This window comes from Rhamphochromis longiceps, linkage group LG11, assembly GCF_057381845.1.
Source record: "Rhamphochromis longiceps isolate RC_006_pf linkage group LG11, R_longiceps_female_GT1.1, whole genome shotgun sequence".
In the NCBI taxonomy this organism is placed as follows: Eukaryota; Metazoa; Chordata; class Actinopteri; order Cichliformes; family Cichlidae; genus Rhamphochromis; species Rhamphochromis longiceps.
In genome coordinates, this window is record NC_140567.1 from 13,101,522 (window position 1) to 13,122,475 (window position 20,954).

General features: G+C 40.3%; 1 protein-coding gene and 1 pseudogene across 6 annotated transcripts in view; one reads left to right on the forward strand and one right to left on the reverse strand.

Moving 5' to 3' along the window:
- Positions 1-20,954, reverse strand: part of LOC146658656 (RNA-binding motif, single-stranded-interacting protein 3-like) — a 132,991-nt gene that overhangs the window by 64,669 nt on the left and 47,368 nt on the right. For all 6 annotated transcript variants that reach the window (XM_085422363.1, XM_085422361.1, XM_085422366.1 and 3 more), the window contains exon 3: positions 10,147-10,205. In XM_085422363.1, the coding sequence (XP_085278489.1) occupies positions 10,147-10,205 (59 nt within the window). The remainder of the gene's footprint in view (positions 1-10,146; positions 10,206-20,954) is intronic.
- On the forward strand, positions 12,140-16,468 carry LOC146658657 (histone H1 pseudogene; annotated as a pseudogene).

Consider the following 20,954-nt stretch of genomic DNA (forward strand, 5'->3'; position numbering starts at 1 on the left):
ATATTTATGATCCATGTTTTTGTAATGATTTTTAGTGTATTTCAGTGCAACACAGCACTGAAATACACTACTAAAAGCTGCTCACTGTACAGTCTCTGTAGATTAGTTATGTGAAAAAGAAAACTTCAACAGCGCTCTGTGCAGGTCTGTGAAAAACCAAGTTCTTCAGTACCTTTCACAGCAACAATTTGAAGCAAACAGTTTCTATATCACCATCAGTCTCTCACATCTCTGTGGAGGAATTTTGGTCCGGTGTTCTTTACAGTGTCTTTCATTTCACTGTGGTCCACAACTGTTTTAAGGTCCTGCCACAGCATTTCAACCAGGCTGAGGTCTGGACTTTGACTAGGCCATTGCATCACCTCGGCTCTTTTCTTTTTCAGTCATTCTGTTGTACATTTGCCACTGTCCTGTTATATGACCCAGTGTCACTTAGGTTTAGCTGATCCACCTCAAAGGAGGGAAGCACCGGGCATCTCACAATACCTTACTGCAATACTTCACTCACAATCCAATGTTATTGTGATTTTTAACAGTTCTTGATATGCTGAGTATTATAGTATCATACGTTTATCACAGTGCCCCAAAGTTTAACTTTGTTAGTATCTGTTTTATCCAAGAAGATAAAGATCTCATTTCAGTTTGTCTCATTTTAGATTGTCAAGCACTGAACCAACACTGTTTTAAAAGCACGCCTTATACGTTGCCATAAGACACAGTCTGCTATGGGTCTGATATCAGTCTGTAATTGAATGGTGTCAAGTTGGCAAAAAAAATGCAATGGGTTTCTGATAATATATTAATTACCTGTGATAAACTGAGAATGAGAATCGCATATCTGTTGTTGTCTATGTAGACAGAAATTCATATTTAACAGAAATTTATTTGTCTCCTGGTATTTACACTGTATTGCCATGCAAAATAGCTTGATAATTAATAGATTTTCCCCTGCCCCTAAAAGTCAATATTGAAACTCACAGAAAAGAAATCAAAAACAATGTGCAACAAGGGTTGTTACTGACTATGAAGCAGATTATAGATCACAGGTTATAAATGAAAAATCAACCAAAAAGCTACTGTCCAGCAAATAACTGACATTTGTTATGTTATATAAAATCTGTTGCATCTGTTTTTGTTTGATAAGCTAAAATATGCCAAGCAACATTGGGTGTACAGTTACTACATTTTCAGTTGAGAGAGGATCCTGTAACTTACTGCAGTTTGGGAGAAATTGTCAGGTTTAATAATTTTTTATAATGAAAGTAAAATTCTACATTGAAGAAAAGTGTATTGTATGTGTATGCTGTCAGTTACATTTCTCAGAAAGGAAATTTGAATATGCAAAAAAACAAAAAAGAAAAACTGTATTTAAAAGGTCAAATTTAACATATAGAATAAGAAAGAAAGAATAGAATAAGAAATAAGAAAAGGTTAAGTAACCCCATGATTCAGAAATCAGAATTATCTTTAAAAAAAGCTGGTATTTCTAATTACTTCCATTGTATTGTATCTGACTTCTCAAACAAAACACTAGAGATACATACATATATTCTTAAGTAATGATCAGTGTTGAATGTCTCTGCAGTATATATAAAAGACAAAAACTCATGCAACATACAATTACTGCAGCATTTGCAACAGCTGAAGTTACCTTTGCTCAAGTCAAATTAATAAGTTAAAAGTAAAATGTACAATGATATCCATTTAATTTGAAGCTCTGTGAATCTAGATTGACTAATGAAGGAGCACACAAAATAATCTAATTTTCTTTTACTGGGTATGGGGCCGAGTTAAGTGAGATGTCAAAAAAAAAAAAAAATGGAAAAGGAAAGAAAGACTTCTGTCTGCAGTGTGTCAGACAGCTTGGATGCAATTGCGTGAGGCATATGTGAAGAAAACTGTAAAATGCTTGTGTGAGTGATTTTGACTGTATATCTGTATGAAACATGCATGAAGAGGGGGGGAAAAGGGGGGGGAAAAAAAAAAAAAAAAAAGCACAAAAGCCTTGAAATTCCAGCTGTGGTATGGAGTGGGCTGCATGTTAACACAGTTAAATGATCCACATGTCAAAAGCCTCACTTACCACAATCCTAAGTGTAAACATGATAAGAACGCTGGAAACACGCATACGCCTCATCCCTAACATCTGTTGTTGTCTGTCTGTCTGTTCCAGGGTTTGGAAATGCGCTCCATTTTGCTGATAAGCAGATGATATTTTATTGTTCAAAGGCAGCAAGCTGCTTTCACAGCAAGATCTGCACTGCACACAGAAATATTTATACTGTTGCTAATGAGAAACTCATAATTTAGCCTAAATAGGGTTACACAAACACACATTCAAGTTCTTCCTGTGGAACACACACGTGATGTGCACACATTAGCCTCTGTGGCAAACACAGATGGATACACAATATATGCAAGCATGCAAATATCCACGCTACCTACAGCAGTACTGACTGCTTTTTAAATCTATATTTATTTAATTAGTGCCACTTTGAAACAGTTCCACTAATTGAGATTGCGCACACAGTATTTGTCAGCTGTGCATTAGGGATGCTTTCATTTTATTCCAGGGAATGTTGAAAAGTTCCATATCAGTTCTCACACTAACTATAATGGGTGCTGCTTAATTTTGGAGTGTCCATTTAATTAGTGGGGGGAGGAAACCCAAAGCAGATGTGAAACTGGTTAAGTCAGTCACCACTAATCCAAATCTGAGACCCTTTGTTCGACAGCACATCTTCAGCGTCATCAGCATAGCACAGCTGTGTTGATATAACTGGAGCTTCAATGGGCAGAAATGACAACATTTGTAAATCAGAGCTGTGTGTAAAATGATTTCACTCACTAGTTTTCTGATTAACTTAGATCTGAACACCAGTGAGTTATTATACAACATCTTTACTTTAAGCCTTCACTGTGACGTTAACCGCACGTCCATGACTGTGATGCTTTTGTGCTGACAAAATGTGTCCAGAAAGACAAACACCTGCCTGAACACTCACGCATATCGAGGCCTGATAAAATCATGGAAACACGACTCCTTCAAATTGAATTCATTTATTGTAGCGCAGTTATCGAGATCTTTTTAAAAAAAATCTCATTTGTGTAATAATTAAAAATGAAATTCATTAGGTTTGTCTATTATCACAGCAGCAGGTAGCTCCACAGTATACCAGATCTATATAAAAACCCACTATTAGTAAAGTGTGGTCTTAAAAGCCTTTTGGACCCATCTGCGATAATATATTAAAAAAAATGTTACTATTTGTGTCACATAATTTACAGAATCATTGCAGCAAACCCTGTGAAAAACTGAGAAAAAAGAATAAGTTATTATACATAAGAAAAATTGTGTTTTTAGTGCCAATTAAGCTGGTGTTAATGATTACATCTAATTCCTGTTTCTTGCATTAATATGATGATTTACATTTGATTTCTTAACCTATATATTATGTTTTATATATAATCTATGTATTATGAACTAGTATATTAAGTAAAGTTATGGTAGTAACATTAAACAGAGTTAAAAGAAAGCAACTTGGGTGTAATCATATTTACAGCATTCAAATACCAGACTGATCTGTAATGTAACCAACAGTCACTCCTTGAAGCCGTTCTGTTTACAGTGACTTACTGATCAGAGGCTCATATCCAACACGTTCTTGTGCTAAAGTAGCACAAGAGTGTGTCTCAGGAGCCTTGTACGCGCTCTGTAAATAAAATACTGAGTTGTAGTTGTTGGCGTGTAATCTTGCTCTGCCTTGCACATTTAAGTTGGTCCTTACATCTAAAGACCTCAGGGAATTAGTGTGCATTTTATTCTCCTAGCACAGGTGTGTGTTGCTCAGCCCTGGCACCACTCACTCTCCTTTAAGCAAGAATGATGGAGACAGTTTTTTTTTCCTCAAAGTGCTCATCTCACTGACTGGTTAGGTTTGACAAAACATCAGCCTTGAAGAGAATGTGCCATTTGTTTTGAATCTATTCATCACTCAAGGAGAGTTCTGTTTTCTGAACATCTATTTGGCCTTCTCTCCAGCGAGGTCTGAGGTCAAGTATCAGTGACAGAGTGCACCCTAGAAGCTGGTAGGGATTCATTGTCTTCCTCAAGGACACTTCAGAAGCCTGGACGCTTGTTGAATTGACGAGCATATGCCTGCCTTTCAAGCTGATGGACAGTTCTGCTGGTGAATACAACAAACTTCTGTCCACTTTGTAATTTGTAAATCATACAATACAGTCATGGTAAAAAGAAAGTACCCCCCCCCAAAAAGAGCATCTCAATTCTAAGGTTTTTACATAGCAGGTTTAACATATTAAACTGTGTTGTTACCTAAGTAATAACCTAAGTAAAAATGACTCTGGTAGAATAACAGTTACTTGACTAACTTGAAGTAATCCTTTTCTGTACTAGTCTCTTGCATATTTCTGGAGGAATACAGTTTCAGGTTGAGGTCTGGACTTCCACTTCTCCACGGAAAAACCTTTTCTTTTTCAGATATTCTGTTGTAGATTTGTTGGTGTCTTTTGTATGACCCAATTTGGAACAAGCTTAAGCTGTTGGACATTTGACCTCACATTAATATCTTGAATATTTTGTTATACAAATGTTTATGGTTGACACAGTGGCTGCAAAACAAACCCAAATCACCACCACTGTGCTTGACAGCTGGTATGAGGCGTTAGTAGTCATATGATGTTCTTGATTTTTGCCCAAACAAATTATTATGGCCAAAGGTCTCCACTTTGACTTTAACATGCTAACTGAGGCCTGTAGAGACTGAGATGCAGCTCTTGGGTTTTTTGCAGTTTCTATCAGAATTGCACAGTCTGAGGTGAATAGGGGTGCATTCGGCAGGTCCACTCCTAGGAAGATTGGTGACTCTGTTGAATATTTTCCACTTGTAAATTTTTCTCACTGAAGATTAATGGATGTCAAATTGTCTGGATAATTCCCAGATTGCTGGCACCACACACACACACACACACACACACACACACACACACACACACACACACACACACACACACACACACACACACACACACACACACACACACACACACACACACACACACACACACACACACACACACACACACACACACACACACACACACACACACACAGAGATCTGAATGCTCCAGACCAGCAAACTACTTTTATAGGTGTGCTCTCACTTACTGATGATCACATGATCAATTCCAAATGATTTTTTAGTCTTAGTTTCTCTTAATGAAAGCAGCATTTTGGTTTAGGTTTTTGTTAAATAATTACATGGTGTAAGGACCATGTTATTTTTACTATGTCCTGAGATGCCAAATCTTAACTGAAAGACTGTGTGCTTTCTATTCAAACAAAATGTGAATGTGATTGAACACATGTTATAAGTCTACATAACAAAAATTGAAAATCTAAAACATTTAATCATTCATGTTTGTGCACTTGACCCTCTCCTCTGTGGTCACTCCAACAAATATTCCACTTGTGATAATACAAAAAGTGATAAAGTGCACACAAACATGCACAAATGATTCATAGACACCGATGGAAGGACAGATAAATATGAGCATGAACACACAAACACCACTAGATTCAATCCAATCTCCTGAGCTCCTGGCCTTGGTTAGCATATTCTAATGGCCCGAGTACACAAGGAAACACAAGGAACTCAAAGAAAGAGACGAAGCAATGGAGGAATTTGGGGGTTGCAGTGAGATGGGAACAGAGGGCAAGCGAGAGGCACAGGCAGACTGAATTTTAAGGGAGGGGGGGATTCTACTGGAGACACAGAGACAGTGAGAGGGAGGGTGCTTGCTTTAGGAAATGGAAGTCCTTTACAATCTAGTGGTTTCCTCTCCCTTCCTCTATCCTGTGCAGCATACACTCTCCCTCCCTCAGAGATCCCGCTAACAACAAAACTGCCAGTGTATTTAACACCGAGCTCCCAACAAAGCATAGGACTCTACAAACATAATACTTTTATTTCAGAGAATAAAGTAAAACTTTTATTTTCTTTGTTTACTTAATTAAACAGTAATTCTAAAAACAGTGCATCTCATTTCATGGCATCAAACAATATATTTACATTGCCCTGAAGACGAAACATCAATTTTTCAGGGATAAAGACCAAGAAAAACATCACAGAAACTGAGATCACATGGTTCCCGCATGACAGCAAAAGTATGCAAACCAATCGAACTGTGCGTCTCCTCGGACTGCAGGGGAAGATGGCTTTATTTATGTACCTGTCTCTTTGACTACATTTTTCATGCTTTCTGGCTCTCTGCATAGTCTTCCTGAAAAGAAAAGGCTGTCTGCTAAATCATCAGTTTCAAAGGGTCTCCTTCCTTTTCTGTCAGCCCCAGTTTATTTTTACCCCGTCCCTCCACCTCTCTGTGCCTCCACCCATCCATCCCTCCCTTTCCAAGAGAGCTCTCTGTGCCAATTTGTACTCTCTTAGTCACGCTAAGCACTTATCTTGTCCCTACTGAATGCCTTTGCAATCAAACCAACACTTATCCGGTTGTAAGGCACTCTAATGGCCGACTGATAATGAAACTCCTTCATTGTGAGTTAACAACTGGCTAAAAGATGTATGAAGTCTACATCACAAGCAGCGAAATTGCTGATGAGAGCCACAGCCTGTAATCGCCTATGCTGCTGCAGCTAGTGTATTATGGTAGACTGTGCATTAAATATTGTGCATCAGTTCATAGCTTGTTGTACAGCGATTGCATTCTGAAAAAAGTTTCTCTCATGTTTAGTTTCCCTAGTCATGTCTGCAATATAACTAGGACAGGGTGGCAAGTTTTCAAATGTAATTTTTATTTATTCATTTTTTACAAGGAACAAAGACACCAGCTTCGTGTATGCTCTTACCTCCCATGCTGACTATTACAGGCAACGAGCTGCGTGAACTTTTCTCTGGATTGATTAGTCAACAGTGCCAAACAAAATGTGAGTGAATGTGATTAAAACAAGCTGTCAATTTGTCTTCTTTGGTCTGAAGCCATTAACTGACGTTGCAAAAAATCGAACAGCTTGCAGACTGTTAAGTCACAGTCTGACTTTTATTCTTATTAGAATAAAATTTTATTCACTAAACTTTTTATCTGACTTGAAATTGAACCCAGAAGAGAAATAAAAGTCTGTGCAGTTACAAATTCTGGACTCTAAATATAAAACCCACATAGTAATAGGGTCCAACCTCAGCCACTTCATTAGGTACACCTTATTAGTAGTGGGAAGGCCAGTTTGCCTTTATAAATGCATCCATTCTTCACTGGGACAGATTCAACAATGTGCTGGAAATATTCTACAGAGATGTGATAGCCCCACACAGTTGCTGCAGATTGGTTGGCTGCACATCCATGATACAAATCTCCCACTCCATCACATCCCAAAGCTGCTCTATTGGATTGAGATCTGGTGACTGTGGAGGCCATTTGAGCACAATGAAGTCATTGCCATCTTCAAGAAACCAGTTTGAGATGATTTGAGCTTTGTGACATATCACATTACCCAGCGGGAAGCATCCATCAGCAGATGGGTATATTGTGGTCATAAAGGAATGGGGCATAGTCAGCAACAATACTCCGGTAGACTGTGGCACTGAAATGACTGTCACTTGGTACTAAGGTGCCCAACGTGTGCCAAGAAGATATCTTCAACTCCATCACACCACCAACAACTAATCTGAACGGTTGATACGAGGCAGAATGGATCCATGCTTTCATGTTGTTTATGCCAAATTCTGACCACATCCCCTAAATGTCAAAGCAGAAATCGAGAGTATTCAGGCAACATCTTTCCAATCTTCTATTTGTTTAAAATGTAACCTGAGTTTCTGTTCTTTCCTGACAGGAGTGGTGCATACCCATATGGAAAAGATATATATAAATCTTATAAAGTTTTTATCTGTCTTGTATGAAACTTGTATGAAAAGCATACAAGAGTGAAAACACATAAAATCCCTTGAAAAATCATATAATGAAACTTGTATGTTTTGTATACTTACTAAAAAATATATATGAAAGTAATGAGAAAGTGGCCACTTTCATGAGTAAATCATGTAAGGCTTATATGATTTATACATGAGTAAATCATATATGTTTTTACTATTTCTTTTCCATATGGGTAGTGTGGTCTTCTTGCACATCTGCTTTAACATTCAATGTGTTGTTTTAGGTTTAGGCTGCCTGTCTATTAGCTCAATATCTGGCTATTTTCTCTCTTTTAGACTGCTTGCTAGAAACCTTAAAGACAACTGAATGGAAATTCCTAGAAAACCTGTCTGAACAACAACACGACACTTAAATCACGTTTCTCCCTTTTCTTCGTAAAGCATCTTTGGGTCCAATTTCAGCAGATTGTTTTGACCACGTCTACATGCATAAATGCATAGAGGTGCTGCCATGTGATTGACCGATTGGATACGAGTTGATTAGCAGATGCACAGGTATATTTAATGAAGTGCCAATGAGTCAAAATTGACACCATGTGGCATTAATCTTAGTCTTTTATTTTATTTATTGCAAAGAAAAGTCAATACATAACTGTTCATTTAATCATTTTTTATCTTCCCATGTGGTTGTTTAAAACCCAAGTCACAAACATATTGTATTAGCCGAAACAGCTTTTCCACAATGTTTTTATAATAGGTGTAAATCTATATTGTGGACTACTTTCTACCATGGATTGATACATAGCCGATGTATTTGAGCACCAGATGTGCACAGGTTGGAAACAGAGTGTCAGCATCCATTAGAGAGATCTCACCCAATATCGTGGCTCACTGACGTGCTCCTAACAGCATTTTTATACAAAAGTACAGCACTGGTAAACACTAATAAGCTTTAGACTTTCAAATAAACTGTGTTTGCCTGGGATTGGTGAACAATGAAACCATATCATCACCCATATCCAGGAAATATAATTGAAAGCAGAAATTACGTTCGTTTTCCATTTAATTTGTAAGCACTCGTGCAGTACGATCAAAAATGATAACTTTTCCATACTATAAAGAAGCATGAACACGAAGACATAATTGGCAGACATCACAATTATGAACTGGAGGCCATACTGAAACAGGTTTTGAAAAACTCATTTCACAAAACACCAATGACAAAAATTAATGAGCCGAGAAAGAATAACTGATAACTATCACTGGACTTATAGAATTTTCTTCCCTTCCTTTGGCTGTGCTGTAAAGCAGTCAGGAAAGGCATTTTAATATGCGCTCAAGACTCCCAAGCCATATTTGATTATGTGATGGTGAAGCAGGTAGCAGCAAGATGAAGTTTAAGATTTACATAACTAGCCAATTAGAAAGATTCAAGATAATGAGCGAAGTAAAAGACTTTCCAGAGGAGCCTTACTGAGATTTGGTTTTCCCATTATTATGTTAAGACAAGCAGGAGTGGAATCAAAATATTTTATCCTAAGTAATCAGCACAGATGAAGACTTAAAATTCACATTAACATTTCTCCTATCAGAACCAATCAGTCTGGGTTTTCCTTCACTCACACCGTCCAACCTGAAACTGTGATTACAGGACCTTTGTGCTGTTGTCCTAAACCGTGTCAGGATACCTTTGAGTACAGCTCTGACAGATGAGCAGCAATCATTCTGAACGCACGCTCTTGTGTGCCTCTTCAAAACAGACGACTACAATCATATTGATTAGTGCTTTGTTCAGACCACTCTAACAATCAAGCAGACCCTCATCAGAGGACACTTGAGTGAGCCCCGTTTACCGCAGAGACGATTTGAAACATATTGTGTCTATTGTCTGGTGTTCCCCATCCTGATTTTGCATACGACAACAATACCAACAGCTTGCTTTCAAAATGCGCTCAACTCTGAGTATCATTAGAGAGCAATCCTGAAATCATCATCACGGTGAAGTTAAGCAAAATAGAGATTCTCTAGAAGTGCATTATTACGATAGATTAAAGGATAACATGGCCTTTATAGTCAGCGGCCGTGTGTTCTCCAACACATGGACTTACACTGTCGGTGTTTAAGGAAATGGTCTCTATAAATAAAAAGACTTAAATATCAAATCAAGACCTGAGGTTGTGAAGTAGAGTGCAGATACTGCATCCTTGCAGAAACAAGTAGAATGAAACTCACTCACCTTTGCACTGATTGGTGTTTTTGTCCAAGATGGCCTTTGTAGAGACAATTTTCCCATATCTGCAAAACAAAAACAACAACAATGTAACATTCTGATTTGCTGCTGACCCATTTTTAACATCTGGATCAATATTAGTTATTTGAGTCTTGGGTAAATATTTAGCTGTGCTGCAGGCAGAGCTGCAGGGTTATAATTCTGGTCTATCGTTGAGTCACAAGTTTGGTCCAGTCAAAGGAAACAACGCAGTGATGGACTATGTTAGATTTGTATTGTTGATTGTCATTTATGCTTAGAAATATTTACTTATATATGCTTAGAGTTTTGTAATTAGTTGTAGATTGGTAGAGGTTTTGATCCTTGATAGTCTGCAAACTTTGTGTGTATTAGACAGCACTTTGGGAGCATGAGAGGTCATACTGTGTCTTATTATTTTATGGTAGGATTAACGTAGTTGCGTCTGTTCTAGTCTAAGTGCTCTTTGTTTAGATGAACTGCAGGACTTCCTCACCGTGTTATCTAGGATGAACCATCTAGGGTGAGGGGGAGGCTACCCTCTTCCTGACCAAGAATGTTTGACCCTTTGATCAGCAGTCCACACACACACACACACACACACACACACACACACACACACACACACACACACACACAGGCAAGGTACTCTTTGTTTGTATGTAGACGTCGTATGTTAATGAACCTATGCATATTCATGTAACCTCAATAAAAGGACAGTGTATGGGAGAACGGACGAGAGCTACTGGGGTCAAGCGAAGGAACGGCGTTTGTCCGGTTCTCTCCCGTGCACGAGTACCATGAAGAAGTTTGCCTACTTGTGTCTTGCTTAGCAGTGTAATTATATTGTCTTCAACGTTCCAGCGGATGGGTTCAAGCTACAAACCTAACATTAATTGGTCCTTCGATGCCGGATCCCTGGGATCGCATTCACCGAGGGGGGGGAGGCACGCTGAAAGACTGATGTCAGCCAGGAAGTTCCTGTGGATTCGCTGTCTGTCTTTCTCCTCGATGAATGGCGATCGGCGGGATTCAGGCTGATATTACACGCTAAGCAACGCCAAGTAAGTTTAAAGAGGCCGACTCTATAACCGTGTCGTTGTGCAGTCTCCGCCATTTTGTGAGGCGTTGAGAAGTTCGCTGCTTTGTGGAGCGATAACTGGGTTAGTGTCCCGAAAAAGAAGTTTTGGTTAAATCGCCCAAGGGTCCCAAGCGTCCGGTGAGTGTCCGGTTTTGAAATCGCCCTGGGTGTGTGTCCCGAGCGTCCCTTCATTGGGTTTAGTCGCGCGAGTGGGTGAGCGTCCCACAACTGGGTCAGGGTCCCGAGCGGTCCGGTGTGAGTCCGGAGTAGGCCTATTTTGTGTTGTTGTCATTGTTGTCGTCGTCGTCGTTTTTGTTGTTGTTGTTGTGTGAGTGTGTGCGGAGCAGAACACGTGGTCTGTAACACCGACTGTTGTTGTTATCATGGGTTTCTAAGCAACCAAGAGTGAGTTAGAGGGAGAAAGACGTTTGTGCTGGACTTTGCTCCTGGCAGCACAAAGTATTTATGTATAAAAGAGAGAGAGCGAAGGCTCCACAGCTGCGTGGGTGCACGCGAATGCGGTCGCGCGGGTTTCACGCGGACCTGAGCCGTGCGGTTAATCGCAGGCTTATAAATGGAAGAGATTCAAATGTTAGAAGTTTTCAGAAAACACACCAGCCTTGAAGAGTGTGTGGAAAAGGCCAGCCCACATCAGCAGCTGTGCTCTGGTGGGTGGCTTTCCCCCCACCCCTTCCTGACACAAAATGTTAACAGCCTGTGTGCCAAACCATTGAGGTGGATAGTTGTTAAAAGTAACCTACATTAAACTTGTGGTTGCTTAAATTCAGTACAATGACATGTGAGGTGAAGTGATATAGGTAAATATTTAAACTAATGAAGTGCATAGAGGCACTTGACCTGTGTGGAAGACGGTCGTCTTGTTATGAGCCATTGTTGAGATATAGAGCACATCTGTGAAAACAACTAATATGCTCAACCCTGTATGAAACATCTAAAAATACATGATGGAGAAGCTGTGTTGAATATGTAAGTGTAAGACTTTGCCACTGTGGGCAGAGCATGCAACTACTGTGTGATGTCGCGTTGCAGTTTTGTTTTTGTTTTTTGAGCTGATGAGCAAGCTACACATTATCAGATCAAGAGCTGTCTGAGAACTACTCAAAGAGAGGGAAACAGAGAGTGTGCAGCGTTTCCATGAGCAGTTTTTCTGCACCTTGACTCGTGTGTGTGTGTGTAGCATCAGCATCATGTTTTTGTTTATTTGTTTTGTTGGATTAAAAATAATTAAATAAACTGGTGATCATGCTTATGGATCACCATGGCACATATCTCCAGCCATATGGTTTATTTATGCAGATGAAAAAGTGAGTGTGAATGTGTCTGACATCACAGTGTTTTTGTGCGCTGTGTAAAAGTAATTGCCTTTGATTGTGAGTGAGAGCGGTGATTCTGCAGGTCACCAGCTATTGTAACGAAAAAAAAAAAAAGAGTGAAAAAGAAAAATCATAGGAAAAAGGTTTTGTGTTGATCAGCCAAAAACAACTACAATTTCATTTTCTGCTTTTAAGAAAAGACTGTTCACAAAAACACACACAGAGAGAGATGTGTGTTGATTAAGCAGTGATGATAATAATGAAATGTCTTAGTTTGTCACTTTCAGGTGAAAAGCAGACCTGAATCAATTTTCCACATGCAGCGGTCGGAAGAAAGTTATAGTTTAACATCATTGGAAACATGCAGGCCAAGTTTCTGGCTGACTTATTTACAGTGCCATGTGTTTCTCAACCTCACAAGCGAGCTCACTCCTCCCTGAAGATAAGGAATGCAGCTCCAAAGCAATAACATGATAAAGAGACAGCAGCAAGTCCTGAGCACAAAAAGTCCCAGCAAAGCAGCAGCAATGTGGATAAACAGCAGCAGAAGAAGAAAGCAAACCCATCTTCCTGTCTGATTGGTTGAATTTCACGGAGGGGCGAGCAAGATGGCAGCGTGAAGAGGAGTTTTTGTTTGAGTTCTCAGCACGAGACACTTATTTGACGTCTTTCTGGCCTTCGGGACTTTTTTTTGGAGATCAGCACGCTAAACTTGCTGGATCTGAGGCCAGGGTCTGCGGCGGCAGCATGTTGAAATGCTCAAAAAGGACTGAGTGACTCGGGCAAGCCACATGCGGCTAGCGACATGAAAGAAATGGACCCTTCATGATGCGTTCAACGTGCCAGCGCTGTGGTGGGAAAGGCTCCATCATAAACACGCCCTGCGCCGAGGTTCAGGCCAAGAAGAAGACGACGATGACTTCCAAGCCCAAGAAGGTCGGCCTCAGCGTGGGCGAGCTGATTGTGAAAGCCGTGGCCGCTTCCAAGGAGCGCAACGGCCTGTCTGTGGCCGCTCTCAAGAAGGCTCTGGCTGCCGGAGGCTACGATGTGGACAAGAACAAGGCCCGTGTCAAGACCGCCATCAAGAGCCTGGTGGCGAAGGGCACCAGGACCTCCGGATCCTTCAAGATGAACAAGGCTACTGAGAGCAAAGCCAAGAAGCCCGCCGCAGCCAAAGCCAAGAAACCGGCAGCAGCTGCTAAGAAGTCGCCCAAGAAGGCAGCAGCAGCACTTCAGCTACTAGACAGGACAAAGCTGAAGGAGAACTGCCGGGACTGTTGAAGAGGGAGAGGACAAAAGAGTGAGAGGACAACAGAGTGAGAAGACTAGGTGAGAACACATAGGAATTATTTAATGTGGGAAATCAAAATTTGGGTTAGCAAACCTGGGGAAAAGAAAACTGACTGCTTAAGTTGGAAAATTGAGACGGAGTCTGAAACATTGCGAAAATAGAAACATATACAAAATCACACACACACAAGCAGAACATGCATTAACCCTACTAACAATTCCAAACACAAAATGACTCATGAAGACTCATAGCACATTAGTTAAGAAATGATTAAATAATAGCAGAGAAATGTGTAGGAAAGGCAGCTTTAAGAACATGCTCTGCTGGAGATGCAGCTCCACAGACATGCATTAGACCTGCCTAATAACACAAACCCATGCAATGAAAATTAGCTTGTTATCTTTCATCAGTGTTACAATAGTGTCAATTTAGCAGACACTTGTTATCAAATGCTGAATTTATCCTAAAGAAAAAAATTGACTCTCCAAGTTGCAGGACAACAGTTTAACTTTTGTGAGAAAAAAGATCCTGGTTTGACCAACCAGTGATCAGACAATAAATTTAGTTGTTAAAATGGTAAATTGGGAGAAGCTTCCTGTTTGATTGAGGCAGCACATGTAATTTACTGTATGAGGGAAATTGTCTTTTGTGATACTATTTTGAACATGCTTTTCTGTCGTCCTGTCAACTTAGTGGGTTAATAGCTGATATGCAAATTAGTTGATCAGTTTTAGATTAATGAAAGGTGACTGAATTCTAGTATGAGTGAATGAGATGTGTTGGAGTTGTTGTGTGTTGAGTGGAGACTCTAAAACACTGAGTTTCCTGCTTTGATGTGCGAGTGAATCCTGTATTTAGATACACAACTCTGAATACGTCAGAACAGACTGTTTTGTGAAGTGCATGACAGCATGTCACATGTTTTATGATGAAGGGAAAAGGGAAATTGAATAAAATAGATCTGTGGCCTAAATGAGTGAAGAGCACAGACCTGGTAATTAAACTCATAGCTAATAAGACATTAGGATTATGTTGTGTGTTGTGCAGCTGATGGTTGATTTGGAGTGAATCTAGCTGATGATTTTTCTTTTGGTGTGAAGTTGAGCCTGCCGATTAGTATGATGGTATGATAAACCATGCTAATGGTATGATTTACCCTCCTGAGATGAGGAGCTTGTGTCATGACTTAACAAGGCCTTTTTATTTTGATACTTTCACAGTGCACTGAGAGTTTGGTTTGATAATCTCTGTTATTTTTTATTTTTCATTTTTGAACAAGCACTGATTTTTGCTTGTGAATTTCTTTTCTTTGAGCAGATCTGCAAGTCGGGAATTAAAAGCGTTACACGTCGTCAAGAAAATTGTTGCAAGTGAGTTTCTCCACATTTAAAATGGGTTCAGGAGAAAGCCACTTATTTGGGACAATTAGGAAATGAGAGTCCCCCCCAAAAAGGATTCAACGAGGAAATCCAGTCTAAATTATTTTTCTTTTTGAAATAACGTCGTTTTGCTGAGCATGGAAACGAATGCGATGATAATTTCCACAATTAGCAAAAGAAGGAACCACTGAGTGAATGAGTAAGAATTTTAAAATATCTGACTGACTGACTGAACATGATTGTGTGAAGCTAACCCCCACCTGACAAAGGTGCAGATGAACCCATGTGTTTCCTTTTACAGGAGCAGAAAGATGACAGCAACACTCGAGGTTGCATGATGATTTAACCTTTTAAATGCCATTTTCTGTGTCTGTGCATTTATCAGGTGTGTTATTCATAGGCTTGAGTTGCTCACAGAGATATCTGTGACAAAGTATGCATACGCCTGCGCAAGCGCTAATATTTGCATTTTCTTTTCTTACAGCATGCCAGTTCTTCATGTGAATTGATGATGCGATTTATACCAGGACAACTGGTTGATGTTTTTTCCTACTACAGGATTTCTGGGTTTATGTGTGAGGAAAACTGTGTTTACAGGTTATGAGTGGTGATGCTGTTGCATTGTGTTGATGGGAAAATGTGAAGGTTACTTTGATAATGTGAATAACCTGTGTGAAATTTCCTGTGTTGAGAACTGGTGTTACTTCTTTCCACAGCTAGGGTTGACTTTATGGTGTTTTTATGGCACCTCTGTAACCTGTTGACCTGTGTCTGACCTCTGTCTGACTACAGTCAATGTGTATTGCTAATGTTAGTTTCTTTGAGAATGCTGTGGAAGATTCAGCTGAACCGGACAAGTGACATGAGTAAAACAAATAAGAGATACAGTGTTTCTGGGATAGTTTGATATGGGCTCATTAGCTGGCCACTTTTGAGCCCATAGTAATATATAAGTGGAGTGACTTTGCTTAAGAGCAGTCACCGATTACATTAATGTTGCCTGAGTACATGGGATAATCCATGTCTGAGGCGACTTATGAAAATAATTGTAGTTTACTGATTTGAGAAAACCTGCACATGACACTTGTCTTGCTGATGTTGAATGCTTCTTGTCCTTATGATACAATTGTTTACAGGTATGAAGTTTGATTTTACTTCCAGATTTTGTTTTCCAGGCCATGATGGTGTGTATGCAGGCTCCTGGGAGAGCCAGGTGTTAAGCAAACTTAATATGCAAAGCACACTAACATTTTCATTGCAGGATTATGGGTCCAGGGTGGTGCTGCTCCAGGGGAGGAGATGCCCTGATGTTGCCTGGGATATGATCTAGCTAATCTTTTTCTTTAAGACTGGAATCCAGGTTTGGTGAGTTGACGCATGGGTGTATCCATGCGTCAAGAGGAGGGGTCCAAGGATTAACATTAAACAATGTTTTTTATTATTGTTGCAGTGATTTGTGTGATTAGCCGTTTTATTTACAAATATTAAACCTATGCAAGTGGTGCACCCATGTTCAGATGAGGCTTTGATGGCCTATAAGTGAAGTTCACTGAACTAAAGAATGTGGTTTGATGATTGTTGACATACTCTCCAAATAGTTTGTCTTCCTAGCAAGGAAATACAGGTGCAGCAGTAATCTCCTGAGAAATCTTCAGAGGCCCAGTGAGAAGCGCATAGCTGACAGGACCAGGCAGTGGTTGAGGTCAAAGATCAAGCTGATTGGGGCCCATCATGAAATCAGACCTTGGAGCCACAGCAAGGACCATGAAACTGCCTGCAAAATAGAGGAGAGGATTGTCCACAAGATGGGAGAGAGGCTTCAGGAGGATCAGAGATCATCTTCAGCACAGCAGACATCACACAGAGAGCTGTGCTACTAAGCTTCCAGGAAATCAAGAGGAGACTTCCCACAGCAAGATTTTAAATAAAATGAAAGATTCAATATTGACGCTGAGGAAGACGACTAAGGTGTACGACGTGCTCTGCCTTAAACCTTCAGCAGCGTTGGAACATGAAAACTCGTGGGATGAGGGGAGCGTGCCAAGCTCCATCGACAGCGCAGAAGGAGTTCGAGGATGACATCATGATTCTGTGAAAGCACAGGAACCAGAAGCTATGGTGGTGATGACAGCAGTTTCCTATGAACATCACCTAATGCTGTGCCACTATACTGTGCATACGATGACACTCTGAAGGCTGCTGGGATCATAACAGCAGTAAGATGACGGAACCCAGCACCCTTTCCACAGAGAGCTTTTTCTGCAGAGCGTGGACAATGGCAGAGTCATAAATATCCCCCTCACAAGACGAAGGTCTGAAGTCAGGTGATGGGGGCTGGTAAGAGGCCATAAAACTAGAGTGCTGAGAGGTCTGCAGCTTGGAAATAGCTGAGACCCATGTTGACGAACAACAAAACCAACTGGTATGTTTGAATGTCTATTCTACATACATTTGGACTCTGGTCCTATGGACAGTGATGGAAACTACTGGAAGAGACATTCATGACGCCCTGCAGAGCTTAAACCACTCTGCAGAGAGACATGTGATGTGCACACCCGGAGGAAGCACCACCAAGCTGAGATGTTTTTGAAAATGTTACTTTTTTAGTTTCACTATTAAATTAACAATTTCTTTGGTTGCTCGTAAGATGCAGTTTGCCATGAGATGAGCTCAATGAATGGGGTAACTGCTAATACATTTATTAAACTGTGTACCTTTTCAGTAATTTAGGGTGATTTGACATATGCTGAGTATAAAAAGGTTTGCATTGAAACTGTCAGACATGAGGTATTCATACCTGGGAACTTTTCAAGCATAAAGGTCAAAAAGGGGGGAAATGTTAGATTTGTATTGTTGATTGTCATTTATGCTTAGAAATATTTACTTATATATGCTTAGAGTTTTGTAATTAGTTGTAGATTGGTAGAGGTTTTGATCCTTGATAGTCTGCAAACTTTGTGTGTATTAGACAGCACTTTGGGAGCATGAGAGGTCATACTGTGTCTTATTATTTTATGGTAGGATTAACGTAGTTGCGTCTGTTCTAGTCTAAGTGCTCTTTGTTTAGATGAACTGCAGGACTTCCTCACCGTGTTATCTAGGATGAACCATCTAGGGTGAGGGGGAGGCTACCCTCTTCCTGACCAAGAATGTTTGACCCTTTGATCAGCAGTCCACACACACACACACACACACACACACACACACACACACACACACACACACACACACACACAGGCAAGGTACTCTTTGTTTGTATGTAGACGTCGTATGTTAATGAACCTATGCATATTCATGTAACCTCAATAAAAGGACAGTGTATGGGAGAACGGACGAGAGCTACTGGGGTCAAGCGAAGGAACGGCGTTTGTCCGGTTCTCTCCCGTGCACGAGTACCATGAAGAAGTTTGCCTACTTGTGTCTTGCTTAGCAGTGTAATTATATTGTCTTCAACGTTCCAGCGGATGGGTTCAAGCTACAAACCTAACAGACTACCACAAAATATGTACACGAAATGGTCACCACAGGATGACTTGCGTCAGAATTATTAACAAGATAGACACACAACCTCCATCCAGCAGATGGAGGAACAAAAAGTCCGTCCCTCCATCTGCTCCCTCTACCAACTTTTAATGTCTCCTGTCCGATTCACCACCTTACTCTCTTATGTTTGACACCTCTGCCTCTCTCTTTGTCTACTTCCTTATTTTCCCCCCACATCCCACTTCTATTCTCGAGCTTTCTGTTCTTGGGTTCTCAGAAAGAAGTTAATAATGTTTCTTATCAGACCAGTCTTTTAGTGCTCAAGGAAAGAGGAGAAAGAAACAGACAAAACCCAGAAAGAGGCTGAGAAGGTATGAAGAGAGAGGATAACAGAGACAGAAAGGAAGGTAGAGTCAGAAAAAGACGAAGACAGAAAGCTTGAATTGTTGAGATCAGCCTGGATCACTGCCTGGCTTTGTGGATGAGACTTTTAATTAATGTTTTCACACTGGTGCACAATGACTGACTGGCTGGCTGAGTGACTATCAAACAGATTGACACTCTGCCCGACAAGCTCGCTGACTGGCTAGCAGACTGGCTGATAGCCCCAGGTAAAGGATGGAAGTATATTCCCTCTTCTGTTTGAGAGATGGGAAGAAAAGAAAAAAAAAAGGGAAACAATGAAGGTAGAAGCAAAAACAACTCAATGAGAAAACAATGCAGAAGCTTCCTACTAGCAAAGGAGGTGAGAAAAGCAGCGGAAGGGTTGGAGAGACTAAGGAATGTGAAATAGACAAGGAGAGGGAGAGCAGTCAGTCAAAAGATAAAAAGATACTCAAGGCGAGCAGGAAGTGAGATAGTCCGGGGGAGATGGAGAGATAGTAAGAGGTGTTTAATAAAGAAGAGATCATTTAGTTGTCAGCATCAGGAGAGTCTCTGTCAGCCAACTCTGTCATTAAGAAGAAGAGAACCGAGTCTAGCTCGCCTGACAGCCTCATATCAAACTCTATTGGGACAGGAAAAAAGGCTTTAAAGGACTGCTATCACACCTAACATGACAGATGAGCAGCGTATGATCTCGCAATTGGCAGAGAGAAAAATCACTGTTTTTGTCAAAAATCAAACATTTGAACAACACTCAGTTTTCACACATTTTCATTCCTGCAATTTAAATCTATATCTGAATGGTATTTACAAACCCGCTGATTGTGATGGGCTGAAATCAAATCTGTTTGGCTGATACCATTTCTTTCCCAAAAGTCATAGCTGGTGGTAAATAAGGTCTTTGGCCTGCGGCTGGTGGAGCCAGCCAACGGCTGCAGACGTGAAAAACACTCTGAAGAAAACAAGGCTAATCGCCCACACGTATACGCAACGGCACAGATCAAAAAGAAAAGAAAAAACCTACACCAAAGCAGTAATCACACACACACTACACACACCATCTGGCAATAGCAAGACCAACTCTCAGTGACTTCTACATCAGCATGACTCAAGTGCATGTGACCGAACACTTGAGCATGCAAATACTTGTGTAGGTGTAATTACGTGTGTGACAGAGTATGTTTGTGGAAGTTTGAATCCATGTCAAAGATCTCATACATCATCCACGTGTTTTGCCAACTTGTTTTTCCCAGCAGAAGACTGAAACATATCCAGACTCTGGACAGCGGGGGTGTGGGGGGGATGGGGGTGCCTGGGTAGTTACACTATGAATCTTGAAGAGGGAAAAAAATAAAAATTAAAAATAAAAAATGGTCGCACTGGTCTAATTTCAAAAAGAGGAAAACAAAAAACATGTTTCCATCATGTTTGGGTACATTATTGTCAGACTGTATGTCCACCTGTTCCCTCTGTAGTTACGCAGGTTAGCGAGAGGAGAGGAGAAGAGAGAGGATGACGCCATGGCCTTAGGGAAATGTCCTATTACAACAACAATGCACCATCCAAATCTGTGATTCAATGGCAACATTTCATTTTATCCAGACAGCTACAACAATCTACTATTGTGCAGAAGAAATGGAAAAAAGTATTGATAATAGATCAGATGGTTAAGTGAGGAAAATTTAGATCATGGAATAAGAGGAGAGGAAAGTGCAGAATGTCCTCTTCAAGTCCCAACTGGAACATTTTGGTTGATTCCAACAGAAACCTGGAGTCAAATAACATCGACCTACACTTCAATCAATAGCAATGACACGTAAGAGAGCCATAAAAACTACTGAAAT